The sequence below is a fragment of the Canis lupus genome, chromosome 9, assembly GCF_048164855.1.
Source record: "Canis lupus baileyi chromosome 9, mCanLup2.hap1, whole genome shotgun sequence".
Lineage (NCBI taxonomy): Eukaryota > Metazoa > Chordata > Mammalia > Carnivora > Canidae > Canis > Canis lupus.
Genome location: NC_132846.1, coordinates 66,606,194 through 66,633,992, shown reverse-complemented (window position 1 = coordinate 66,633,992; position 27,799 = coordinate 66,606,194). Strand labels below are relative to the sequence as shown.

At 43.5% G+C, this 27,799-nt stretch overlaps 1 protein-coding gene across 4 annotated transcripts in view; it reads right to left on the bottom strand.

Moving 5' to 3' along the window:
* AK7 (adenylate kinase 7) overlaps positions 1-27,799 on the bottom strand; it is a 75,973-nt gene that overhangs the window by 36,474 nt on the left and 11,700 nt on the right. For all 4 annotated transcript variants that reach the window (XM_072839859.1, XM_072839860.1, XM_072839861.1 and 1 more), the window contains 2 exons: positions 23,559-23,653; positions 11,725-11,835 (listed from right to left, as the gene is read on the bottom strand). In XM_072839859.1, the coding sequence (XP_072695960.1) occupies positions 11,725-11,835; positions 23,559-23,653 (206 nt within the window). The remainder of the gene's footprint in view (positions 1-11,724; positions 11,836-23,558; positions 23,654-27,799) is intronic.

Sequence of the window (27,799 nt, the reverse complement as noted above, 5' to 3'; positions counted from 1 at the left end):
CCCCACCTAGGGACTTCCCCTTTCCTTAAAAGCCCCAGTAAAGGGATGACAGCTGGGGCAAGGATGGTGACCTCATTGCAGCAGATGGGGTGCTGGTCTGAGGGCACAGCATGGGCTGTCAAGCCAATTACAAACTGTAAGGAATGTTCTTTTTTTTTAAGATTTTATTTATTTATTCATGAGAGACAGAGAGAGAGGCAGAGACACAGGCAGAGGGAGAAGCAGGCTCCCTGTGGGGAGCCTGATGCAGGACTCGATCCCAGGACCCAGGGTTCACAACCTGAGCCAAAAGCAGATGTTCAACCACTAAGCCACCCAGGTGGCCCTGTAAGACATATTCTCATTGTGAATTCCCATTTCACACTGACCAACATGAATTTTGAAGGCATCCAATTCATGAATACACTTGAGACTCTTATAGCAGCCCTTTTGGAAGATACACATTGCACTAGCTCATTTTTCCCTGAGAATTCATTTACGTGAGGTTTTTAGGGGTGATGAGTTATAAAGAAATGGATATTGAAAATTTAAAGAGATGCTATTTTTAAAAATCCATGTCAAATTACAGGATTATTTTTATAAGTGGAGTTCCAGAAATCACAAGAAAATATGCACACTCATAGAGTGTGCACACTACAGATGAGCTCCCAAACCAAAATTACAAAATTTATGAGGGCACAAGCTGCCGTGAGTGAAATCAGACTCACATTACCTTCAGAAAAAAAGATAGTAGAGATTATGAAATGAATATGTTTACAATAATGAAAAATTAAGAAATAGGAAACAAAGAAAAAGAACAAGATGATCAGGATGGTGATGATGATGAAGAACAGGCAGGTGGTAGAGCATGGGATAGAGAACAGGAGAGAAGGGACCTGACTAAAGGTGGCAGAAGGAGGAGAGCTGACCACATCTTAGCCTCCCTCCATCCTGCATTCATCTGAGCCTGAGTCAGGCTGGGCTGGCAGGAGAGAAGTTGAAAATTAAATGAAAGACTAGTGGCTTTAGTATTAAACTTGTCTGAGCCTTTATAAGAACTAGATAAGACTCTGCTAATCCCTGGGAATGGTCTGTAAAGCTCTGGACTTGACTACAGTCAATTATAAAAATTATAAATTTAATTATAAAAAAATGATTTTCTAGTTTCATTCTAGCAATGTCTAACACTGTAAGGGGTTACAGGACTGTGCCTCCAGATGAACAAGGCAAAAATCTAACATGATTTCAAGGAGAGGGGCACCTGGGTGGCTCAGTGGTTGTGTGTCTGCCTTCAGCTCAGGGCGTGATCCTGGGGTCCTGGGATCAAGTCCCACATTGGGCTTTCCACAGGGAGCCTGCTTCTCTCTCTGCCTGTGTCTCTGCCTCTCCCTCGTTGTGTCTCTCATGAATAAATAAATAAAATCTTAAAAAAAATAAATCAAAGATTGTAATGAGAGATGAAGAAGGACACTATATCATAATTAAGGGGTCTATCCAACAAGAAGATCTAACAATTGTAAATATTTATGCCCTCAGCTTGGAAGCAGTCAAAATTACAAATCAACTGATAACAAACATAAAGAACTCATTGATAATAATACCATAGTAGTAGGGGACTTTACCCCACTCACAGCAAAAGACAGATCATGGAAGCAGAAAATTAACAAGGGAACAATGGCTTTGAATGATACACTGGAGCAGATGGACTTAACAGATATATTCAAAGCATTTCATCCTAAAGCAGCAGAATACACATTCTTTTTGAGTGCATATGGAACATTCTCCAGAATAGATCACATTCTGGGTCACAAATCAGCCCTCAACAAGCACAAAAAGACTGAGCCTATACCATGCATATTTTCAAACCACATGCTATGAAATTTGAAGTCAATCACAAGAAAAAATTTGGAAAGACCACAAATATATGGAGGGTAAAGGACATCCAACTAAAGAATAAATGGGTTAGGGGACCTGGGTGGCTCAGTCAGTTAAACATCTGCTTTCAGCTCAGGTCATGATCTCTGGGATCCTAGGATCCTAGGATTCCATGTCCAGCTGCCTGCTCAGCAGAGAATTTGCTTCCCCCTCTCCCTCTGTTCCTCCTCCCTGTTCATGCTCTCTCTCTCTCTCTCTCACTCTCTCTCAAATAAACAAAAAATTTGGGATGCCTGGGTGGCTTGGTGGTTGAGCATCTGCCCTTGGCTCAGGGTATGATCCTGAGGTCCCAGGATCGAGTCCCACATTGGGCTCCCTGCAAGAAGCCTGCTTCTCCCTCTGCCTGTGTCTCTGCCTCTCTCTGTGTGTCTTTCATGAATTAATAAATCAAATCTTCTAAAAATAAACAAAAAAATTTAAAAATGAATGGGTTAACCAGAAAATCAAAAAAGAAATTTAAAAAAATACATGGAATCAAATGAAAACGAAAACTTAACAGTCCAAAGCCTTTGTGATGCAGCAAAGGCAGTCCTAAGAGGGAAGTATATAGCAATATAGGTCTACCTCAAGAAGCACAAAACGTCTCAAATACACAACCTAACTTTACACCTAAGGGAACTAGAAATGAAACTGCAAATAAAGCCTGAAGCCAGCATTAGAAGGGAAATAATAAAAATTAGAGCAGAAATAAATGAAATAGAAACAAAACCGGTAGAACAGAACTAAGAGCTTTGAAAGAATTATTAAAATTGATAAACCCCTAGCCAGATTTATCAAAAAGAAAAGAGAAAGGACCCAAATAAATAAAATCATGAGTGAAAAAAGAGAGATCGTGGGGCGCCTGGGTGGCTCAATCAGTTAAGCATCTGCCTTCGGCTCAGGTCATGATCCCAGGTCCTGGGATCGAACCCCAAGTCAGGCTCCCTGCTCAGCAGGAAGTCTGTTTCTCCCTCTCCCTCTGTGCTCTCTCTCTCTCTTGCTCACTCACTCTCTCTCAAATAAATAGATCACAACCAACATCACAGAAATGCAATCATGAGAATATTATTTTTTAAAAGAGTTTATTTATTTATTCATGAGAGACATAGAGAGAGAGAGGCAAAGACACAGGAAGAGGGAGAAGCAGGCTCCCTGCAGGGAGCCCAATGCAGGACTCCATCCCAGGACCCTGGGATCACGCCGTGAGCTGAAAGCAGATGCTCAAGCACTGAGGCATCTGGCATCCCTAACTATGAGAATATTGTGAAAACTTATATGCCAACAAACTAAGCAGTCTGGAAGAAATGGATAAATTCCTAGAAACATGAAAACTACTAAAACTGAAACAGGGAGAAATAGAAAATTTGAATAGACCCATAATCAGCAAAGAAATTGAATCAGTAATCAAAAATCTCCCAACAAACAAAAGTCCAGGGCCAGATGGCTTCCCAGGGGAATTTTACCAAGCATTTAAAGAAGAGATGATACTAATTCTTCTCAAACTGTTCCGAAAAATAGAAATGGAAGGAAAACTTCCAAACTCATTCCACAAAGCCAGTATTACCTTGATTCCAAAGCCAAAGACTCCATTAAAAAGAATTAAAGGCCAATATCCCTGATGAACATGGATGCAAAAAGTCTCAACAATATACCGGCAGGTAAAATCCAACAGTACACCAAAAGAATTATTCACCATGATCAAGCGGGATCTATTCCTGGGCTGCAGAGGCAATTCAGTATTTGCAAATCAATCAGCGTGACGCACCACATCAATAAAAGAAAGGATAAGAATTATATGATCCTCTTAATAGATACAGAAAAAGCATTTGACAAAATACAGCATCCATTCTTGTTAAAAACTCTGGACAAAGTAGGGATAGAAGGAACATACTTCAACATCAGAAAGCCTATATAAGAAAGACCCACAGCAAATATCGTCCTCAATGGGGAAAAACTGAGAACTTTTCCTCTCTGCTCAGGAACAAGACAAGGATATCCACTCTCATGTTATTTAGGATAGTACTGGAAGTCTTAGCCTCAGCAATCAGACAACAAAAAGAAATAAAAGCCATCCCAATCAGCAAGGAAGGGGTTAAACTTTCACTATTCACAGATGACATGAATATCATGTCATTTCAGAAAACCTGAAAGACTGAAAGACTCCACCAAAAAATTCCTAGAACAGATACACAAATTCAGCAAAGTTGCAAGATATAAAATCAATTATAAAAATCTGTTGCATTCCTTTATTATTATTTGAGAGAGAGAGAGAGAGCAGAGGAGCAGAGAGAGAGGGACAAGCCAACTCTGCACTGAGCATGAAGCCCGACACAGGCTTGATCTCATGACCCTGAGATCATGACATGAGCCAAAATCAAGAGTTGGGTGCTTAAATGACTGAGTCACCCAGAAGCTCCTGTTGCATTTCTATACACCAATAATGAAGTAGTAGAAAGAGAAATCAAGGCATTGATCCCACTCAAATTGTATCAAAAAGCTACCTAGGAGTAAACTTAACCAAAGAGGTCAAAGATCTGTACTCTGAAAAGTATAGAATGCTTATAAAAGACATTGAGGAGGACACAAAGAAATGGAAAAACATCCCATGCTCATGGATTAGAACAACAAATATTGTTAAAGCGTCCATACTACCCAAAGCAACTATATATTTAATGCAATCTCTACCAAAATACCACCAGCACTTTTCACAGAGCTGGAACAAACAATCCTAAAATTTGTATGGAACTACAAAGACCCCAAATAGCCAAAGGAATGTTGAAAAAGAAAAGCAAAACTGGAGGCATCAAATTCTGGGCTTCAAGCTCTATTATAAAGCTATAGTCATAGTCATCAAGACAGCGTGATACTGGTACGAAAATAGACACATAAACCAATAAAATTGAAAAGAAAACCCAGAAGTGGAGCCACTGCTAAATGGTCAACTAATCTTCAACAAAGCAGGGAAGAATATCCAATGGAAAAAAGACAGTTTCTTCAACAAATAGTGTTGGGAAAACTGGACAGTGACATACAGAAGAAGGAAACTGGACCACATTCTTATACCACAAAAAATAAATTCAAAATGGACAAATGATCTAAATGTGAGACAGGAATTCATCAAAATTGTAGACAAGACAAGCAGCAAACTCTTTGACTTTGCCTGTAGCAACTTCTTATTAGACACACCTCTGGAGGCAAGGGAAACAAAAGCAAAAATGAACTATTGGGATAATAGATAAAAAGCTTCTGCACAGTGAAGGAAACAATCAACAAAACTAAAGGACAGCCTATGGAATGGGAGAAGATATTTGCAAATGGCACATTGGATTAAGGGCTAGTCTCCAAGATCTATAAGAACTCATCAAACTCAATACCCCCAAAATAAGTAATCCAGTTAAAAAAAAAAGGGTAGAAGATATTAGCAGACATTTTTCCAAAGAAGACATACATATGGCTAGTAGACACGTGAAAAGATGCTCAACATCCCTCATCATCAGGGAAATACAAATCAAAACCACAATGAGGTTATCACCTCACACTTGTCAGAATGGCTAAAATTAACAGCGCAGGAAACAACAGATGTTGACAAAGATGTGGAGAAAGGGGAACCCTCTTGCACTGTTGGTGGGAATGCCAATTGGTACAGCCGCCCTAGAAGACATTATGGAGGTTCCTCAAAAGTCAAAAATATAATTACCCTAAAAAAATAGAACTATCCTATGACCCAGCAATTGCACTGCTAGGTATTTACTGAAAGGATACAAAAATACTAACTCAAAGGGGCAAATGCACCCCAATATGTATAGCAGCATTATCAATAATAGCCAAATTATAGAAAGCCTAAATTTCCACAGACTGATGAATGGATAAAGAAGACATGGTACCTACATATACATATCCATATATGTATGTGTATATATATATATATATAATGGAATATTACTCAGGCAACAAAAAGAATGAAATCTTGCCTTTTGCAAAGATATAGATGGGGCTAGAGTGTAAAATGTTAAGTGAAATCAGTCAGTCAGAGAAAGACAAGTACCATATGATTTCACTCATATGTGGAATTTAAGAAACAAAACAGATGAACATATGGGAATAAGGAAAAGAGAAAAGCAGAGAGGGAAACAAGCCACAAGAAACTCTTAATGACAGAGAACAAACCAAGGATTGACGGAGGGAAGTGGGTGTGCAATGGACATGATGGGTATTAAGGAGGGCACTTTTTATGATGAGCACTGGCTGTTGTATGTAAGTGAAGAATCACTGAATCCTACTCCAGAAACCAATATTGCACTGTATGTTAATCACCTAAAATTTAAATTAAAAAAATAAAAAATAAAAAAAGCCCAAATTTTCATGTTAGTAGACATGGAACAGATAAAGATTTCAAATAAAGTCCTGTATTGAGAAAGAAGAAGAAGAAGGAGGAGGAGGAGGAGGGGGAGGAGGAGGAGGAGGAGGAGGAGAAAAGAAATAAAGGAAGGCACTTGTGATGAGCACTGAGTGTTATATTTAAGTGATGAATCACTATATTCTACACCTGAGACCAAAAAGAAGAAAGAGAAGCAGAAGGCATTACTATCTTCACTAAAAAAGGAGTCTTTGAATGGTTAAATCACCAGCCTAACGTAAAAAAAAAAAAAAAAAAATCATAAGTGGCTCAATGTGGACTTGAACCCAGATCACTCCACACCATATACAATGCTCTTTCTACAATATCACAATTGCCTTATAAGGGTTTTCTGTGTTTTACACAATATAAACACTCTAGAACCAAAAGGTATAGACATACCTTATAGCCATTAGCTCACTAAAGAGTAATTAGTATAGAGCTGAGCTTTGGATCTCTACTTTCATAAGAATTTAATTTAGTTATATTACTTTAGGTAAATATAAAACAATTACAAATATAAAAAAGAACAAAAAGGTAACACCTTTTCCAGATGTTTGGAAATTAAAACAAAAATTTCTCAATAATTCGTGGCCCCCCAAAAAATTCTAAGAGCCACTAGAAAATTTGTAGAAATTAATAACAACACAAGTAGCATTTAGGGCACTTCAAAACTTGGGGAATGCTGCCGAAACCATACTTGGCAAATTTGTGGCATGAAGTGGTTATATCAGAAAAACAAAGACTTGAATATTAATGATCTTAGCGTCTAACCCCAAGCAGCATAAACCCGAATTAGAAGGAAGAAGAATAAAGACAGAGACATTGGGGGAACCCTGGGTGGCGCAGCGGTTTAGCGCCTGCCTTTGGCCCAGGACGCGATCCTGGAGACCTGGGATCGAATCCCACGTCGGGCTCCCGGTGCATGGAGCCTGCTTCTCCCTCTGCCTGTGTCTCTGCCTCTCTCTCTCTCTCTCTCTGACTATCATAAATAAAAAAAAAAAAAAAAAGACAGAGACATTGGTTTATTAGAAAACAAAGATACAGACAGAACACACACAGCAAAAGCCACTTCTTGAATAATAATAATAATAATAATAATAATAATAATAATAATAATAGTAAAACTGGAAAAAGGATTCAGAGTGATGAAGAAAAGGGATGGGACACAAGTAAACATGGAATTTTTAAAATATTCTATTTATTTATTCATGAGAGACACACAGAGAGAGGCAGAGACACAGGCAGAGGGAGAAGCAGGCTCCACGCAGGGAGCCCGAGGCAGGACTCGATCCCAGGACCCTGGGGTCACGACCTGAGCTGAAGGCAGCTGCTAAACCGCTGAGCCACCCGGGCGGCCCTAAACATTGGCATTTGAGGCGCTGAAACGGACACTCTTTTCCTTTTTGGGGTTTGGAAGATTTACAAAAAGAGTTAAGAGTTCTCAAGATTTAAAGAAGGCAGGTGGAGCCCCAAGCCTCTCCCGTTTGCTAAAGACCTGGTTCAGGCTGCAGGACAGGCCTCAAGCGGGCAGTGATGCGGGGCTTCCCGTCCCTGAACCCCAGAACAAGACAAGCTTTCCCAACCAGTCACAGGCAGCACCCGAAAGCCATGGGGTGGCTCTCCCGTGGGGGCCTGCGCCCTCGACCCAGGGCACGGAGCCGCCCAAGGCAAGACCGCCACGACCCGGGGGAGCCCCGAGCAGGGGACGGGAGGCGGGGCCAGCGCGGGTGGCCACGCCCCCCGCCGCAGCCGCCAATCACGGAGCTCGCTTGAGGGGCGGGAGGCGGGGCAACAGGTGCGGCGAGGAGGCCGCGGCCTGCAGGGTCTCCTGGGCTCCTCCTCCCGGACCGCGGAGGGGCGCGGGGTGGGGGGGGGCGGAGCTGGGAAACAGTGACCCCGAAAAGGGGCAGCCTAACTACAAAGAGAAATTTGTTAAAGGTCTGAAGAAAGTCTTACGGGCAATTTTTGCCGGTTAATTTGAAAACAGCCTAAAGGGCTAATTTCTTGACACCCCCTCCCTCCAAACCCCCCACTGCTTTCATACACCCCAAGATGGTTTTACAGGCAGATTCTGTTCTCAGTTAGTTGTATGAGAATAGTTTTTTTAATTTTTTTTATTGGAGTTTAATTTGCCAACATATAGCATATCACCCAGTGCTCATCCCATCAAGTGCCCCCCCCAGTGCCCATCACCCAGTCACCCCCACCCCCCACCTACCTCCCCTTCCACCACCCCATGTTTGTTTCCCAGAGTTAGGAGTCTCTCATGTTCTGTCTCCCTCACTGATATTTTCACTCATTTTCTCTCCTTTCCCTTTATTCCCTATCACTAATTTTTATATTCCCCGAATGAATGAGACCATATAATGTTTGTCCTTCTCTGATTGACTTATTTCACTCAGCATAATACCCTCCAGCTCCATCCACCTCGAAGCAAATGGTGAGTATTTGTCGCTTCTAATGGCTGAGGAATATTCCATTGTTGTATGAGAATAGTTAAACCAGGAAACTAAACCCCGAAAAATATAGTATGTCAAAGGCAGATTATAGGCCATTTTCACTTGTAGATTTGAATAGTTGTGCGAGAATCTCCCAACATGACATTATTAAAGCCAATCCAGAAACGTTTTGTATTAAAAAAAAAATTATCAGGAGCAACTTGGGTTGATCAAGTCAGTGTGGTCATTCTTACAATAAATTATTAAAATAAATTTCATACATTGCTGTTTTGATAGGTTTTTTTTTTTTCCAGCAGTGATCACACAATAGGTGCTCAGGGACCCACTTAATGATTTAAGTAACTTGCAAGACAAACAGGCAATTCCGGCTAATTCAAAATACTAAAGTCAATATAATTGTATTTTTAAATACAAGATTTTAGGGATGCCTGGGTGGCTCGGCGGTTGAGCATTACCTTCCGCTCAGGTTGTGACCCTGGGGTCCCAGGATCCAGTCCCACATCAGGCTCCCTGCATGGAGCCAGCTTCTCCATCTGTCCCTCTGCCTGTGTCTCTGCCTCTCTCTCTCTCTCTCTCTGTGTGTGTGTGTGTGTGTGTCTCATGAATAAATAAGTAAATCAAAAATCTAAAAAAAAAAAAAGATTTGGCATTGGAAGACATTTAGACCTATCTAGTCTAGAGTCTTTATTCATTTATTTTAACTCCAAAATTTTAATGACTTAGCAAAGGTCATAAATTAATGAGTGGAAAAGGGGCTAGAACTCTGAATCCCACTGGTCCTTCAAATATTTTATATTTGCAGCATTTGTATCGCCAAATTAAAACAAGAAAGAAAGAAAGAAAGAAAGAAAGAAAGAAAGAGAAAGAAAGAAAGAAAAAGAAAGAAAGAAAAAGAAAGAAAAGAAAGAAAAAAGTTTTTAATAGGACAGTTGGGGACAAAGTTCCTACCGTAATATCTTCTGAGACCAGTAGGTGTCACCTTAAAGCCGTTATTCCATATCACTGCTGTGGGTTCTCTGCTCATGGGAAAAGCCTGGTGGATGGAACCTTTAGAGGTTTGGGTGTTCTATGTAAGTTCTACAGAAGTTAAATGAGGATGATGATAACCCTTGATAGAATTTTGATGATTTTATAGGAGATACACGAGGATTACATGAACTACCATAAGTAAAACGTTTAGTGCAGTGCCTGGCATGTATTGAGCAAACCCTCAATAATTCTTAGGTGTAGTACACTTATTCATCATCACCAGGGCATTCCTATCATCTATCTTGACTAAAGATAGGAAATACTATATATATATATATATATATATATATCAAAATGATAAATTTTGCTTCAACAGAAGGCTGAGAAGCTGTCAGTGTTTACAAAAGTTTTTCAGCTGTAGGTTTGTCTTTTTAAAATTTTATTTTATGAAAAATAATAAAATAAAATAAAATAAAATAAAATAAAATAAAATAAAATTTTATGTATTTGAGAGGGAAAGTGCGAGTGAGAAAGAGCACAAGAGGGATCCCTGGGTGGCGCAGCGGTTTCGCGCCTGCCTTTGGCCCAGGGCACGATCCTGAAGACCCAGGATCGAATCCCACGTTGGGCTCCCGGTGCATGGAGCCTGCTTCTCCCTCTGCCTGTGTCTCTGCCTCTCTCTCTCTGTGTGACTATCATAAATAAATAAAAATGTATTAAAAAAAAGAAAAAAAAAGAAAGAGCACAAGAGGGGCGGGGAGAGGGGAGAAGCAGACTCCTCACTGAGCAGGGAGTCTCATGTGGGACTCAATACCAGGACCCTGGGATCATGGGATCATGGCCTGAGACCAAGGCAGATGCTTAACGGACTGAGCCACCTAGGTGCCCAAGCTGTAGGTATATCTTTTTTTTTTTTTTTTTTTTTTTAAGATTTACTTATTTATTCATGAGAGACACACAGAGAGAGGCAGAGACACACAGAGGGAGAAGCAGGCTCCATGCAGGGAACCCAATGTAGGACTTGATTCCGGGACCCCGGGATCATGACCTGAGTCAAAGGCAGATGCTCAATGCTGAGCCACCCAGGTGTCCCTGTAGGTGTATCTTAATAACTAGTGACCGTGCCTGTGTCCAGATCAACTCTATTGAATGATGGAGCTTTGGAATCAAGAAAAAATAAAAATAAGCCCTGCTGTCTTTGTGGTCTGGTGGATTTGGGTTGGAACCACAACTCTACCACTTGACACCTCTTTCCCCCAGTGCCCACATCTGTAAAATAGGGGTAATTATGTACATATACATGACACCGTTGTTGTACAGAGTGAATCAGACAAGGCCAGGAAGTGCTCAGAAAGGTGCTCAGCAGATCCCTAGTTATGTGACCTTGAGCTAGTTATACACACTTTTCCACTATAAGAAACAAAGGAGAGAGATTCTGGAAAAAGGGGAAATGTGGCTCCCCCTCCTCACCACTCAAACTCTGAGTTATTTGTCTCTTCTGAGCCAAGGGACTTCTTGGACCCATACCTTAGAGGGTGAGGGCTTGAGCTCTGCTGGGACCTAACACAAGGCTCTCAACTTAGTGGGCTACACCTGCATCAGGACCAGAACCTAAGGACAGCGCATCTCGGGGTGAGCCTGAAGCTCAAAGATCTGTGGGTGTGAGGACGAGGAAACTAGACACAGAGGCATGTAATGAGTTGAGATGATGTAACGTACATGCGCGGCTGCCCTGGCCGTGCACACTGCGCGCTGCCTTAGAAGAGCTTCCCAGGGCACCTGGGGGGCTCAGCGCTTGAGAATCTGCCTTCGGCTCAGGTCATGATCCCGGGGTCCTGGGATCAAGTTCCACCTCGAGCTCCCCGAAGGGAGCCTGCTTCTCTCTCTGCCGGTGTCTCTGCCTCTCTCTCTGTGTCTCTCATGAAAAAATAAATAAAATCATAAGAAAGAAAGAAAGAAGAAAGAACTTCCCTTACCCCAAATGCTTTACTACTCCGTACTTACTTTTTTTCCAAATTTGAGAACCATTTTTTCAGCATTTATGTGGTCCAAAAAATTTGGATGGGGTTTTCTTCTTCGATAATCCTCTTCAGTGAATGGAATCTCAGAATCATCCTATGAAAGACAAAAAGCCAGACTTGGATACATAAAGCTTAGAGTTACATAACACTCCTAAGCCCCAAAGGCTGGCTCGCCTGCATTCCAGAGAGCTCAAAGAAAACATTTGAAAAGCTACTGCTTACTTTTACAGTGATTCACCTCCCTTGAAAACGTTTAGCTGGTCAAATTTTATTATTTGTCCTGACCTCAAGCAAAATAAAAAATTTAAATGTCTTTCTTCTAAAGACATTAAATAATCCATTTCTTTTTCAAAATTTTGTTTTAATTCAATTGATTAACATATGGTATATTATTAGTTTCAGAGGTAGACATCAGTGATTCATCAGGTGCATATAACCCTGTGCTCATCACATCCCATGCCCTCCTTCATGCCCATCACCCAGTTACCCCATCCCCCCACCTCCACTCCTCCAGCAACCCTCTGTGTGTTTCCCAGAGTTAAGAGTCTTTTACGGTTTGCCTCCTTCTCTGTTTTCATCTGATTTGATTTTTCCTTCCCCTCATGTTCATCTGTTTCTTCTTAAATTCCACATATAAGTGAGATCATAATCGTCTTTCTCTGATTGACTTACTTTGCTTAGCATCATACTCTCTAGTTCCATTCATATTGTTGGAAATGGTAAGATTTCTTTTTTTGATGGCTGAGTAATATTCCATTGTATATACACCCCACATCATCTTTATCCATTCATCTGTCAATGGACACCGAGGCTCTTACCACAGTTTGGCTATTGTGGACATTGCTGCTATGAACATTGGGGTGCAGGTGCCCCTTCGGATCGCTATGTCTGTATTCTTTGGGTAAATAAAATAACCTCTTTCTCAATAGTTCTTGCAATGTATAGAGCTTCTTTTTTTATTTTTATTTATTATTTTTTAAAGATTTTTTTTTCTTTCATGAGAGACACAGAGAGAGAGAGAGGCAGAGACACAGGCAGAGGGAGAAGCAGGCTCCCTGCAAGGAGCCCGATGTGGGGCTCAATCCTGGGACTCCAGGATCATGCCTTGAGCCGAAGGCAGATGCTCAACCGCTGAGCCACCCAGGCATCCCTTAGAGTTTCCTTTTTTAAAAAAAATTATCTAAATTCAATTTGGCAACATATAGTATAACTCCCAGGGCTAGAGTTTCCTGTTTTAATCTCACCAGTGGGTTCTTCTTCTCTGTCACGTTGCCCTTTCCCCTGCAATCAACCTCATGTAAATAAGAGCAGTCCACGTACAAATTTCTGTAAGATAAAGTGCAATATCAACTTGCTTTGGGAATCAGGGATGAAAAATATTTCTTGACAACCCATTGGTGGCCCATCATGTTAATTCCTTTCTTTTTTTTTAATTTTTATTTATTTATGATAATCACACAGAGAGAGAGAGAGAGAGAGAGGGGCAGAGACACAGGCAGAGGGAGAAGCAGGCCCCATGCACCGGGAACCCGATGTGGGATTCGATCCCAGGTCTCCAGGATCGCACCCTGGGCCAAAGGCAGGCGCTAAACCGCTGCGCCACCCAGGGATCCCTGTTAATTCCTTTCATGGCCTACCCTCCTGTGCAGACCCCCTAGAAGGATCCTTCTAGAACAATAAAATGAAAACTTTCTGAAACTCATGGTACAGAGTGACTTCCCCAGATCCATGTAGATGCAGAGGTCCTAGTAATTGGAGAAGGATTTTTTTTTTAAGATTTTATTTATTTATTCATAGAGATGCAGAGAGAGAGAGAGGCAGAGACACAGGCAGAGGGAGAAGCAGGCTCCATACAGGGAGCCTGACATGGGACTCGATCCAGGGTCTCCAGATCACGCCCCGGGGCTGCAGACGGCGCTAAAGCGCTGCGCCACGGGGGCTGCCCCTGGAGAAGGATTTTTAAAACAGTTTTAGATAAGGAGGCTTTCATTTTTTTATATGTGTATTTTTTTTTACTGGAGTTCAATTTGCCAACATAGAGTATAGCACCCAGTGCTCATCCCGTCAGTGCCCATCACCCAGTCACCCCATCCTCCTGCCCACCTCTCCTTCCACTACTCCTCATTTGTTTCCCAGAGTTAGGAGTCTCTCATGGTTTGTCACCCTCTCGGATTTTTCTCACTCATTTTCCCTCTTTTCCCCTATAATCTGTTCCACTATTTCTTATATTCCCCATATGAGTGAAACCATTTAATGATTGTCCTTCGATAAGGAGACTTTCAACCTCATCACAGTGATCCAAGTTAGATAATCAATCCAAAGCACTTGAGTCCTGAGTTTGAGTGAATCAGGGAGACAGCAGAAACACAAGGGTGAGGATCCCAGAGGTGGCACAACTGTTGGCAGGAAGGGCCCAAATGACCAGGGCCAAGCTGGGAATTGGTAGAGGATGAGGCAGTCACCAGCCCGTTGATCAGGGCTTGTAGATCATGTTGAGGAATTTAGATTTATTCTAGGAGCATAAAAAAGTATTGAAGGATTCTGAGTGTTTTAAACAGAACGGAAGCATGATCTGAATTATAATTTAATAGGATCACTTAGGCTGTTCCTTGAAGATGGGATTGGAAGGAAGTGATGGCAGGCACCAGTTACCAGGCTGCTTTTGTAGCAGGAGGGGTAAAGGCTGAGGCTCAGGCTAACGTCGCCATGGATACAAAGAGAGAAAGATGGATTAGGACACATTCTGGGTGATGAGTTAATAAGATGTACTGATGGGTTGGCTGGTGGGTGGAAGGGAGTGAGGCTGGAGCAGCTGGAATGGTGGTATTGCTATGGGGAGGAAGACCAGGAGAGAGCCAGTGTTGGTGGGGAAGATCAAGCTAACCCATCTCATTTCTGGGTCCATGGTAGACACTCAATGAGTCCATGTTACCTGATTAGCTGACCTCTAGAGTATGTCCAGTGGCTCAGACACACAGTTGCCAGAGAAAAATACAGGATACTTAGCTAAATTTGAATTTCAGATAAACAAAGAAATTATTTTTTAGTGTTAAGTATGTCTTAAATACCCCACAGGATGTACTTATGCTAAACATTATTCGTGGTTTATCTAAAATTCTAATTTAACTGGACATCCTGTATTTGCATTTGCTAAATCTGGCAATCCTACTCACGTGGGGTCTGGAAACAGTGGAATCAGCTTTGCCTTCAAGAGGAATTGAGTCTTGGCATCTCCAGAGCCCTGGCTGTCATGACGGGGTGGCCAGCCTGCCTGCCTGCCTGGCCCTCCTGGGCTCCCTGGGTGCCTAGCACTCTTCTTCTATGATTTGCTTCAGCTTCTGTCCTCTTGGCTGCAGAAGAGGCAGTTATATCCCTGGTGCTCTGGTTCTCTGGCCACAGGTTTTGATGACCAGTCAACCTCTTCTGTGGCATTCTGAGGGTGAGAAGATCACCATCTCCCTGGCCAGCTACACCGTTGCCCATCAATGTGCACCAGGCTGGGCTGCAGTTTCTGAGCTATCATCCAGATTCCTGGTCGGGACAGAGACCTGGCTTGCACACCATGAACCTTCACCACTGGTCATTGGACTGTGTTCCCTCTTGTCCTTAATAGTCACTTGTTACAAATAGATGACAAATAAAGTATATTTTAATTCTGGGTCTTTCATAGAAGTTTTGGTTCCTTGCAACTGTTTGCATCTCTGCTTTTCCAAGAAATGATGAGTCGACTTTCTGTTGGCATTATATCCATTATCCTTTGGTTGTTACACAGTGGTTTCTGGTAGCATTCCTGGAAGCTTGGCCTGTCTCGTTAACATCTCAGTACAATCAATAAGCTTTTTTAAAAAAGATTTATTTATTTATTCATGAGAGACACAGAGAGAGAGGCAGAGACACAGGCAGAGGGAGAAGCAGGCTCCTCTCAGGGAGCCTGATGTGGGACTCGATCCCAGGCTCTGGGATCACAACCTGAGCCAAAGGCAGATGCTCCACCACTGAGCCACTCAGGAGCCCCTCAATAAGCTTGTTTAGAGTCTTCAATCTTCCATGAGGTGAAGAACCAACCCTGCAGAGTGATCTCCCCCTTTTTGTTTAGGATTGGGTAAAATCCGTTGTCTTGTAATATAGTGTTAGACCTGCTTTTTGATTGGTCATTGTGTTCGACTGCTTGTGTGGATCACCTGTTGAACTCTTCCTACCTGGTTATTCCAAGTGACATCAGAGCACATCTGCCCTTTTTCCTTTGGGCTATTTGGTTGATTAACAGTCACCCCTCTTTACTCACACATAAACTTTTAAGACAGAGTTTTAAAACAGACAGGTTACTATCTATCTATAGAAAAAAAGCCCCATAAATATTAAGATTCTCCCACTTATTAAAATAAATACAAATGAAAATATTCTATTTACCCTTCTTTTGTATTAAAACATGCTCTGTATACAGTTTTGTATCCATTTGGATGCTTTGGCTACAAGGAACAGAAAGCCAAATTCAAAGTGGCCTCAACACTGCTGGGATTCATCATCTTCCAAAAAAACATTCAAAAATGGGTTGGCCCCAGGGGTTCCTGGGTGGCTCAGTTAAATAAATATCTAATTCTTGTTCTTGGCTCAATTCTCAATCTTATGGTTGTGAGTTCAAGTCCCACATTGGGTTCCCAATGCTGGATGTGGAGCCTACTTAAAACAACACAAAAAGCCAGGGTGGCTCCAGGTGCCACATGCTGGGCTTCTCTGCTCTTTTGATGCCCTCTTAGCTCCACCTCCTTCAGGTGTGCCCTTCAGACTCATAGCAAGACTGACTGGCAGCAGCAGTTCTGAGTGTCATATCCAGAGTGGACAATATCTCCAGTGGGAAGAAGGTTGCATCTTCCTCAAAGTCTCTCTTAATCAGGGATGAACCCTTCCCAGAGGTCTCCCAGCAGACTTCTCTCTGTGCCAGAGCCTGGACCACACCGATTTCCTGGGCACAGAGCTGGATGACATCTCCCAGGCTCTCTTGCAGGTGGGTGTGGTCGTGTGACTGGCGATTCATCAAAGGGATTTAGAGAAGGGATGCACATGTCTTCCACATCTGGCTTGGAAAGCTTACTGCACATGATCTTTTGTGCCTTCTATCCTTGGGTCCCTAGGCTTGGAGTAGATTTGCATAATGGCTCTGAAAGCCACTCTGGAAGATGGTCAAGCCATCCAATGGAAGGAGCCTGGGTCTGGATTCAGAGTTGGAAGGATACTTACTCATTCATCAGGAACACCTGTCATATGTTTCACATGAGTGAGGAATAAACCTTCCCCATGGCTAAGACATTCTATGGGCTTGGGGTCTGGCTGTTACTCCCTGGCATCCTGGGATTAGATTGTATGCCTGCCCTTAACCCATCGTTGGCAAGAGGAATGGGACCATCACAGATTGGTGAAAATCAAGGATTTCCCCCGGGAGCTGGGGATAGCGTCTCCCTTCCCTACCTCATGGACAGTGTAGCCACCTGAACAAATCAAGACTCTGCTGGCAAGGAAGATGGGGCAGGGGGGTGACTGCCAGAGGACCAGCAGTGTTTATACCAATCCATGTTCACCTTTCCCTTTTGAGTTGCATAACAAAGTCATGGATTTTCATCAACTCAGTGGATTTTAGTTAACCACAATATGTTGAGCAGGGTCTTAGCAGGAGAGAAAGCACACTCGAAGTGGGCAATCTGAGGAGAGTTTAAAAACAAGACTATTTACAAAAATGTGGACAGGGTGTAGGGAAGTCAGATACCCTGGAGTCAATAATGGGGTGCTCTGGACCACTCCTAGGTCCCTAAGTCAAGAGGAAGACAGCAACAATTAGGGCCTAGAGAGGAGTGGACAGGCTGCCAGACAGGCACAGTGACTTCGACTGAGGAGCTCGACCTGCCAACCGCATGTCTATTGAAGGGAGTTTGCAGAATAAATACCCTGACCTCTTTCTTCTCCTTTCTCTCATCCTCTCACGCTGCTCCCATTGGCCAAACCCAGTGGGCAAAGGAGGGTAAAGCTGCTCACTGTTCTAGCCTGTGAGGCCAGAGCAGGGTGGAGAAAAGTGGAGACTGGATCTGAAGATGCAGATGGGAAATGCTCAGTATGCGTGACTATTTTCAAGACACCACCCTTCACAACGGGGCTACGGGGAGCCCTCTATGTCCTCTCGGCACTGCCCGTGGCATCTCTGAAAATGTCTCAGCTTTCTAGCACCAAAAATATGTTCCAGGCCTACCCAGGTTTTTACCCACCCAAAACATGGAATCCACTACCTTCTATGGTGTCCTGGAGCTAGTTTTGCCAAAAAGCAGCTTAAGAGATGAACATTTATGTCTTAGAGAGGCCCAGGAGGGCTGCTGGTGGGCCCTTTTTCCTGACAGAGCTGAAGATCTGTTTTCCTTGAAGTCGTGAGTTGGCAATGATTTATTCTAACTTAACATATCTTGTTAAAGACCCCTACTTCACTTGGACCGGGTTCCATTGGCTGTTCAGATTTCCTGGGATGATGCCAAAAAGACAATCAGAGAAGAGCAGGGGGACAGGTGCACAGGGCGTGCCCAGCTCCCCAGTCTCTGATGCCCAACGGCATCTCTGTCTGTGGATTTTTGTAAGACAGTGCTTATATCTTTATAACAACGTCCTCCTTCTGTGTCAGCTAGCTCTAGCTGGGTTCCGATACTTGCAACCCGAAGGCTCAGATTTCCATAATCGCACCCTGACTTCCTCAACCAAACATGGATGCTGAAGTCTTCCTCTGCCCCACATCTTCAATTAGATTTTTGGGGGACAAGCTGGCCTTCAGATCAGCTTGGGCTCAGATTGCTTCATTTTCCCTAGAAAAGGGGGAAACTTCTCTAATCCCTGTGGCCAGACACTGAGGACAGATACTCAAATTCCCTATTCCAACCATAACCGTAACTGGGATAGTGACCATCTCTGGGCAAGGAAGCAGTCACAGGCCTTAAGGGAAGTCAAGAAGTGGTTGCACTCAAATGGTCTTATTCAAGGCTTGTGCGGGGCCGGGCGACAAAGACAGGCACATCAGCAGGGCCTCACGTCTAACAGACCCGCCAGATGTCCTGCCCTTACCGATTTAGCTGAGCCCAATGCATAATTACAAGTCACCTGTGACATGCATAGACCCCTAGACTATCAGTGCAACTGTGCCTCAAAGAGGGAAAACTCAGGGGCGCCTGGGTGGCACAGGTGGCCCTGAGCTTCGGACTCTTGGTTTCAGCTCAGTTCCTGATCTCAGGGTCGTGGGATGGAGCCCTGCATTGGGCTTTGTGATCAGTGAGGAGTCTGCTTGAGTTTCTCTAACCCTCTCCCTCTGCCCCTCCCCACCCCCTGCCCCTGTGTGCGCACGCGCGCGTGCACACACACACACACTCTCTCTCTCTCAAATAAATAAATCTTTAAAAAAGAAAAACAGGGAAAAATGAAATCCCACTGGGTTTTCTTCTGCTCCCACAATGCTTCTACTACATTTTACTTATTTGTGAATTTCTACACTGACATAATTTCACATTTAAGAAAGTTTGCAAAAAACAGTATGGAGAACTCCTGTATATTTTTCCCCCTCAGATCCACTAATGTTTAAAATTTTATCGTATTGTTTTTTCCTATTTGTATGTATATATTTTTAAAGATCCTATTTATTCCTAAGAGACACAGAGAGAGGCAGAGACATAGAGGGAGAGGCAGGCTCCCTGCAGGGAGCTTGATGCAGGACCCAATCCCAGGACCCTGGGATCACAACCTGAGCCGAAGGCCGATGCTCAACTACTGAGCCACCCAGGCATCCCTTGTATGTATATTTTAAGGACAAATACAAATAAAAAACAAGAAACTTAATTTTCCCTGTTGACAGCAAGGGAAGAGATTTCTCTCCCATCCTTTTTCTTAAAGCATTATGCTTTAAGACATTTGTAAGTTGTTCTCTGTCTCTTTGAAATGTGTGTAAGGTCTTTCTTTTTTAAGATTTTGTTTATTTGAGAGAGAGAGAGAGCCAGAGAGAGAGAGAGAGCGCACAAGCATGGGGAGCAGCAGAGGGAGAAGGAGAGATAAAATCTTAAGCAGACTCCACGCTGGCCTCGGAGCCCCACGTGGGGTGGAATCCCAAGACCCTGAGATCATGACCTGAGCCAAAATCACAGGTTGGATGCTTAACTGACTGAGCTACTCAGGCACCCCAAGAGTGTGAGTTTTTTAGAAGCAAAATCAACCTCTTGCCAGCTTTATTATCAATAAACATCTTTCTTGAAGAACTGGGAGATATCTCTTTGAAATGGACACATCGGGGATACCTGGGTGGCTCAGTGGTTTGGCGCCTGCCTTTGGCCCAGGGCGTGATCCTGGAGTCTCGGGATCGAGTCCCACGTCAGGCTCCCTGCATGGGGCCTGCTTCTCCCTCTGGCTGTGTCTCTGCCTCTCTCTCTCTCTCTCTCTCTCTCTGTGTGTGTCTCTCATGAATAAATAAATAAAATCTTAAAAAAAAAAAAGAAATAGACACCTCAAGGGGGAGAGCACCTCTGTCTTCCAGTTTCCGTGGGAATGTAGGAGCCTAACTTCGCTGTGCACCTTGCTCTCAACTACACAACAACCTCCTGCCATAAAGATATGAAAGATTGCTTTTCCTCTGGATAAAGACAATTAGCTAATACAGATGGCCACCCAAATTACGAGGTGAATCGAGGACGAATCTGTGACAGATGGCCCTGTCAAGTCCTCTTACCCAAGAACTAGTTATTGTTCATCAGGAAACATGTATGTAATGGACCAAATCTGCTTGGCTATAGAAAAAGGTGAGATTTCCTTCTACCTCTGCAATCTCTTACTGGATAGCCCATGACACGCATGACATTCCATTTTAATGCTTGTTCAGTAATAAAGCTGTTTTCTTTCTCTACTACCATGTGTAGGGATTTTCTAGGTTGGGTGAAGATTTTGTTTTGAATTTTATTTCCCCACAGCAGACACATGTTATTTCTTTTTTCTGAACCATTTGAGAGCAAGCTGCATACACCATGCCCCCTTTCTCTTAAATTTTCAGTGCATATCTCCTAAGAACATTCTCCCAAGAAACCATAGAATTTTCCTGACAAAATTAAGGAAATTCAATATTGATATAAGTACTTTTATCCAATCTACAGTCCATGCTCCAATTTTGTCAGTTGTCCCAATCATGCCCTTTATAGCACTTTTCCTCCAGCGTAGGGTCCAGTCCAGGATCACATCTGGCCCTGAATGTCATGTCTTGTTCATCTTTATTTGGAGCAGTACTTCTGTTTTCTGTCTTTTATTGCCATTTTTATTGCCATTTTATTTATTATTTATTTATTTATTTTTATTATTGCCATTTTTAAAGCATATGGGCCAACTCTTTAACAGAACATCCTTCGATTTGGGTTGTGTGATGGTTCCACATGATTCGATTCAGATTCCTTACATAGCAAACCTGGTTTCCTCTCTGCCCCGCATCTATTTCCTCATCCCAGGGAGATTTCCAAGCAAATCTCACACAGTATCATTTCATCCATAAATACCTCATTCGTTGCATTGCAGTTGGATTTATTCATTTTGGGGTCTTAGCATTACTAGATCCTGTTTAAGAACCCTATAAGTTCTGTTAATTTTTCTCTAAAAAAAATTAATAGAAGAGCTCACTGGAACTGAGTACCTGCGTGGTGTGGGGTAGAGAATTTTGGGGGCAGAGTGATTAAAACCCCCCAAAATTGGTTCTCTATCTTGATTGCTCTGGTGGGTTACACAACTGTGTGCATTTGTCAAAGCTCATAGAACTGTCCAAGAAAGAGGGTGACCCGTACTCCATGTAAGTTATACCTTCATAAGCCTCACTTCAAGCCATCATGAGGAAAAAGAAGTTAAAACCACAGTGAGAGGATATGGACATGCCATAGGACATAGGAGCTGACTCGGCAGCCATTTCCCTGTATTTCCTTAGGGGGGTACCCATCTCTTCTCCATTCTCAGCCCATGTAGGTTAGGGGCTGATCATCCCACCTCTGACCTGGCCACACCTCCTGTGCTCCATGCTCCCTGGCCACAGTGATTGGCTCAAGTTTAGGTCCAAGACTTACACAAACAGCATGTTCCAGTCCTGGGATGACACACGACCAAAGTGGAAAATGGAATTGAAGCTGTGGGATGGAAGCCCAGAAGCTGCTGGGGGCCAGCAAGAGGGGGAGCCTAGCTGAGAATGAGGCCTACTCAGGACGTAAGAAGCAACAGAAGAGAGAAAGAGAGCAGTGAGCTCTGAGGACATGTTTTAAGCTTCTAGCTCCAGCTGTGCCTAAAGTCCACCTTTGGAATTACCAGTTATGAGTCATATATTCCCGTTTTGCTTAATTCAGCCTGAGTTAGTTTATCACTGAAGGAGTGAGCACAATCAGTCAGGCCAGCAGCCAATCAAGTGACCAGGGATTGTTTTCCAGCAGGTACTTTGCTAGGCAGTCTGAAGGAAGGAACCAGAATGGGAGTCAAATGCCTGGCCTGGTCCTTGAGGTGATGGCAACCAGATAGAGCGGGTGAGTGCACTTGGCAAGAAAAGGACAGAAAGCCTCGGGTCTCTGATCGCAAGGATCTCCCGGTTCACCAAGATGAGAGACAATTAAACAAACAAATGGCCTTTGACACAATGTGTGATAAATCCCTAAACGTCTCCTCATTCTAAGTAACGCATTCCCTTGATTCTAACATGTGCATTTCCCTCCCCACATTCTGACATCTCTGAAGGTCGAATATGCCTTGCCATCAGTGGCTCCTTAAGGTGGTGCTCGGCCAGGAAGCATTGATACTGTCCTTGTCGGTTCCCCGGGTGACCTTGAGCACAACTGCTCTACTGCCATCCCTTCAAATGCAATTAGGTACCAGGCATGCTCACGGAACTGCCCTTCTAAATGTCTTTTGCAAGATTACACTGTGATTCAGCACTGGAGTGAAAAGGTGGTTCCCAGGCACAAAGGGCCTGGGGCAGAACGGCAAATGGAAATCTGACATCAGTATAGATAATAAGCAACCTCAGAAGTCGGACTGCAAGTCAGTCCACATCTTCCTGCAGAGGAATAACCACGTGCTTTATGGAAAAGGAAGCAAATGACACGAGGCAGCTTTCAGACTGTGTTATTGTGTGGACAAAGACAGAAGGCAGGTGTGGAGCAGACACCTGGCCCCTGAAGAGGAAGGGGTTAGAAGGTTCCTACGACAACTGTATGTGGCTTCCATTTCCCTTTTCATTTCTACACAAGAAGGTGTATGACAGGAATCGAGGTCTAAATACATCTAAAGGAGAGCTTTTTTGGATAAGAAGTGTAAGTGGTAAGTAAGGATGGTTATGATTTAATAGGCATCATTTATCTTTTCCTTTCCAAGTGGCACATAACACAGTGAGGCCCCCTAGAATGGAGTGTGCTCAGAGTCACTGATTTCTGCTGAATGCTTATTACGGGATGGGGTTCAGGAGGGCAAGCATACAGGTGCACTGTCGAAAGTTCTCTCCATACACAGATCACAAGGTATTAAGGGTGAAATATTGCATAAAGGAAGAGCTACCATATGGGTGCCTGGACGGCTTAGCTGGCTGAGCATCCCACTCTTGATTTCAGCTCATGTCATGATCTTGGGGTCCTGTGATGGAGCCCTGTGTCAGGATCCAAGCTCAGTGGGGAGTCTACTTGGGATTCTCTTTCCCTCTCCCTCTGCCCCTCTCCTCATTTACTCTCTCTCTCTCTCAAATAAATACACACATCTTAAAAAAAAAAAAAAAAAAAAAGGAAAAGCTGGTGCATTACTTACAGCGTCCAGGGGTTTGGATCGTGCCCAGGTCATCACCGTGGATACTAAAATAAACACCTTCCGCTTCTCAAAGTGGTTGACTTCTTCGTTCAGTGCTGTAGGGCCAAAAAATGGAGCAGTTACGTGGATCTACAAAGTCCTCATTTTCTCAGTCACGTGTGGGACCTGGAATTAAGAGAGGTGTCACCTCTGTGCTTCCCTGACCCATCCCCCTGCCCTCACTGTTCTCGGCATTCTCCTTCCAGCCAGCCGAACTCTTCTGCACCCAGCTCACACGTGTAGCCCTCCTTTCTGCCTCCTGGCCGGTAGCACTGTGCTTCTACTTCTACGGGGTGCCAGTGGGAGTATGGATCCTAGCTAGTGTGGACCGGAACACTTCTCGGGCTTGACTGCATCCTTACCGTCATGAGATAGGTGCTACTATTATGTCTGTTTTACAGATGAGGGACCTGGGGTGCAGTTTGTCCAGATCTATGGAGGAGAGGTAGGGGCACAGTCTGATCCAGGCAGCCTGGTGGCAAGGGCAGTGCTCTCCCCAGTAAGCCCAACAGTCAGCCAGCTGCGTGGAGAATGGACCAGGAGGCTCTAGGGGCGTGGGGATGCAAAGGCTCCAATTCAGAAGACAAGAACCCCTCCCTTACGGTTTCACAGAAAGCAGTCCTGTGTAGCTTGTGATGTTGCAGAAGGAAGGAATTGTGGGTGCGCCCACCCTTCCCACTCCACTTGGCCTGGGGAAGGGAGCCCATCAACGGGCCCTGTGGACTGGGGCCGGAGGGCCTTTGGTAGGATGGGGATGGGTGATGATGAGCGTTCTGTAGAACAGTGTTCTGTAGAACAGTGGTGGACAGAAGGACGAGCACTTGATTTCTAGAAGGTTTATCACCTCCCAGGGGTGGGGGTGGGGGTGGCTCTCCACACACGGAACCATTAAGTCTCCTTAAATACTTTTGGCATGTGATTCCATTACAATATTTTTCATGACATATGATTTTCCAGAAGATCTAAAGGGAGGTCTAATTAGATTGTCAGAGGAGCTGAGGGACACGGTTGTCATGGCACAATTGTATTCTCATGTGCTGATTCCCTATAGAATCAAAACAATAAAGTGCTGATATCTTGAATCTAATAAGCACGTGGATTCTGACCCTAAGTTGAGAATAGGTTACTGGCTAAAGCGCGAGAACACCACGTCCACAGATTCATCTCTGACTCAAATGTTAATTTTAGTTCCAGTTTCATCTCATTAACCAAAATGGCCTCTTCAATTTCATTTTGCCCTTTTACCCTTTCTGCTCTACTGTGCTCCAGCCTGGCCTATTTTGTGACTGCTTGGCACACTTAGAGGTCCTCAAAATGGGTTATCCTTTCCTTTATGATCATTTTAATGGGCCTAAAATAATCTCCTTGTTCACTTGTGAGCAAGCACATTTTATCCTTATATGCAAATGTTTGCTCTTATTTCTAATACTTTATTCCCTTCTCCCGTGTCATTTTGTCTTCCTTTAATAGCATCGGTGAAAGGCAAGGTTGGAGAATCCTTTTATATTAAAACATTTTAGAATTACTTAATAAAACATTATGAAGAAGTAATACACATCCTTTGCAAACAGCCACAACAACAACAGCAACAAAAACCCACAACACACAAACAGACAAAGAAACCCCAAACAAAAAACAAACCCCAAATCTAAGAATGTGCACACTAGGTCAAACGACAAAATTCCCAAAGCGCCACCAAACCCACCCCCCCAGGTGACCCTGATGGCAGATTGAAGGCCTCTGACTGTCCTTTCTTGCAGACACCAACACTCTGTATCTCAGAAATGAGGTAAGACAGTTAAAACCTCTCCACCAAATAGAGAAGTAAAATTTTCTTAATTATTTAAAGCTCTTTATTAGAAAGAAGAAGGAGGCAGTAAAACACAGTCTCCATTTTAAAGCTCATGAAAGGAGACGCAGCGTCAAAGTCTGGGAAACCATTATGTTCCCTCGAGGAGCAGTGGGGGTCCTATGAGGAGCTGCGGCTCATCTGTCACAGCAGGAGGGCAGGGGCTAATGTCTAAAATTCATAATCAGAGGACAGCAGTGCAGGCATTTTTATGCATTAAAAGGTACACGTGGGTTAAATGAGGTTCCTTTTGGGGCGTAGGGATGGGGTGAAAGGGAAATACATGGAGTCGTACCTTTTTAGTCTAAGCCCTATTGTGCTTTTTATTTATTTTTATTTTATTTAAATATTTTTTTGAGAGACACAGAGAAAGAGCACGAGTGGGAAGGGCAGAGGGAGGAGAGAGAGAGAGAGAGAGAATCTGTAGCAGACTTCTCTCCCTGAGCATGGAGCCCGACGTGGGGCTCAATCTCACAACCCTGAGATCACGACCTGAGCTGAAACTAAGACTCAGATGCTTAACTGACTGCACCACCCAGGCACCCCAGCCCTACTGTGCCTTTTAATTTTCAAAACATGTCCAGCTTTTATTCCAGAAAAAAACATTTTTTAATTGCAAGAATATATTATATGGAAAAATCAATTTTCAAAGCCTGACACAACATCGGAACTCAATAAACGTGAGCTCTGATTATGATTTTATTTTATTTTTTTTTTCTGATTATGATTTTAAATGGTGCAATTCTTTTAGAAGGTGCAATTATAGTCATCTGTAAATATCTGCAAAGGGACAAAATGCAGAAAGTAGGCTTTCAAAAAAACCTCTGCTTCAAAAGATGATACAATGCTCACATTTTTTATTTGCTTCTCACTGGATGAAATCTAGGCACAAAGTCACAAAAGGGACATCAAGCATTCTCAGCTCCTAAGGAATCCCACACCTCCGCACCCGCAAGACAAGCACTTTTCCATCATTTCCCTGAGTGCGGTACAGGCATTCCTGAGGCTCCTCCATTTCTTTGAATTTAAGCCAAAATATTGCTTTCCTGTTGATCTCGTTCAAGGGGTGGCAAAGTCCTGCCTCTTTTTATAATATAAAGTTTTATTGGAACCTAGCTGCATATCCTCGATGGCTGCGTTGCTACAACGGCACCGTACTTGGCTCGAAGGGCCAAAAATATTGATTTACTCTCTGGCCCTTGACAGAAAGCGTTTGCTGACCTCTGATCTAATCCGCCTGGAACAAAAATGCTGATGTGCATAAAACACTGAAATGTAAGGTGGCCCTGTGTCTTTTTGGCTGGCCCGCTGGTCTAGAAGGGTGATCCAGATAAGCCACTTTGCTTTCTCCTTTGCTCCCAACTTAATCAGAGGATGAATCGTCACAGCAACAAATGGCCAAATGTCACCTTGCTGTCTTAGACCTGCGGGCCTTAGAGGTCATGATAGTTTTGAGAGCATTCTAGAAATGCAAACACTCGCCCTGGGCCCTCTCCTGGCCCTTGCTACCAGGGGACCCCCGCTGAATTGAATCAAATCCTGTCTTGTTAAAGGTACATCCCTCATGGATCTGTTTCTCGAGAACCTGCAGTTCTCTGTCCTGCATTACAGTCCCCGGCGTGTGCCTCAGCTCTCCCACGGGACTGCAGGCACTTGGAGGGTGGAAGCTGTCTCATTTGTCCTGGTGTCTTCCCAATGCATTCAACCCCACCGCCTTAAGCAAGGGCCGCAGAATGAACAAAGGGTGAATTTTGAAAGTTACGGTTTCATTTATTTTTTTAATTTTTTTAATTTTTATTTTTTTAAGCTAGATTGATTTATTTATTTATTTATTTATTTATTTATTTATTTATTTATTTATGAGAGAGAGAGGCAGAGACACAGGCAAAGAGAGAAGCAGGCTCCATGCAGGGAGCCTGACATGGGACTCGATCACGGGACTCCAGGATCGCGCCCTGGGCCAAAGGCAGCCGCCAAACTGCTGAGCCACCCAGGGATCCCCTATTTCTTTTTTTTAGGATCAAAACGATTCCGTTCTTGGGAAGCACGCATCGTTTCATTAATTCAACAAGGGGCCATGAAGTCTTGGGTGGCTCTGAGGCTGTGGCAGTCCGGGTAAGCAAACCAGAACCCAAGACTGTAAATGCCGCAAGGTTAGAAAATCAAAACTTGAGGACCACTAACCACGATAGCCAACTAGGCTCTTCCAGGTGGGGCAAATGCTTAAGCTATACCCAAATAATTCCCTTGCTTTGCAATGCCTTTGCTCTGCCAGTGTTTCCCCTGGCTCCTGCTGGAGAACTCCTAACCACTTCCAGAGTGGTGTGCCCTCATGAATCGATTTGTGCTCAAA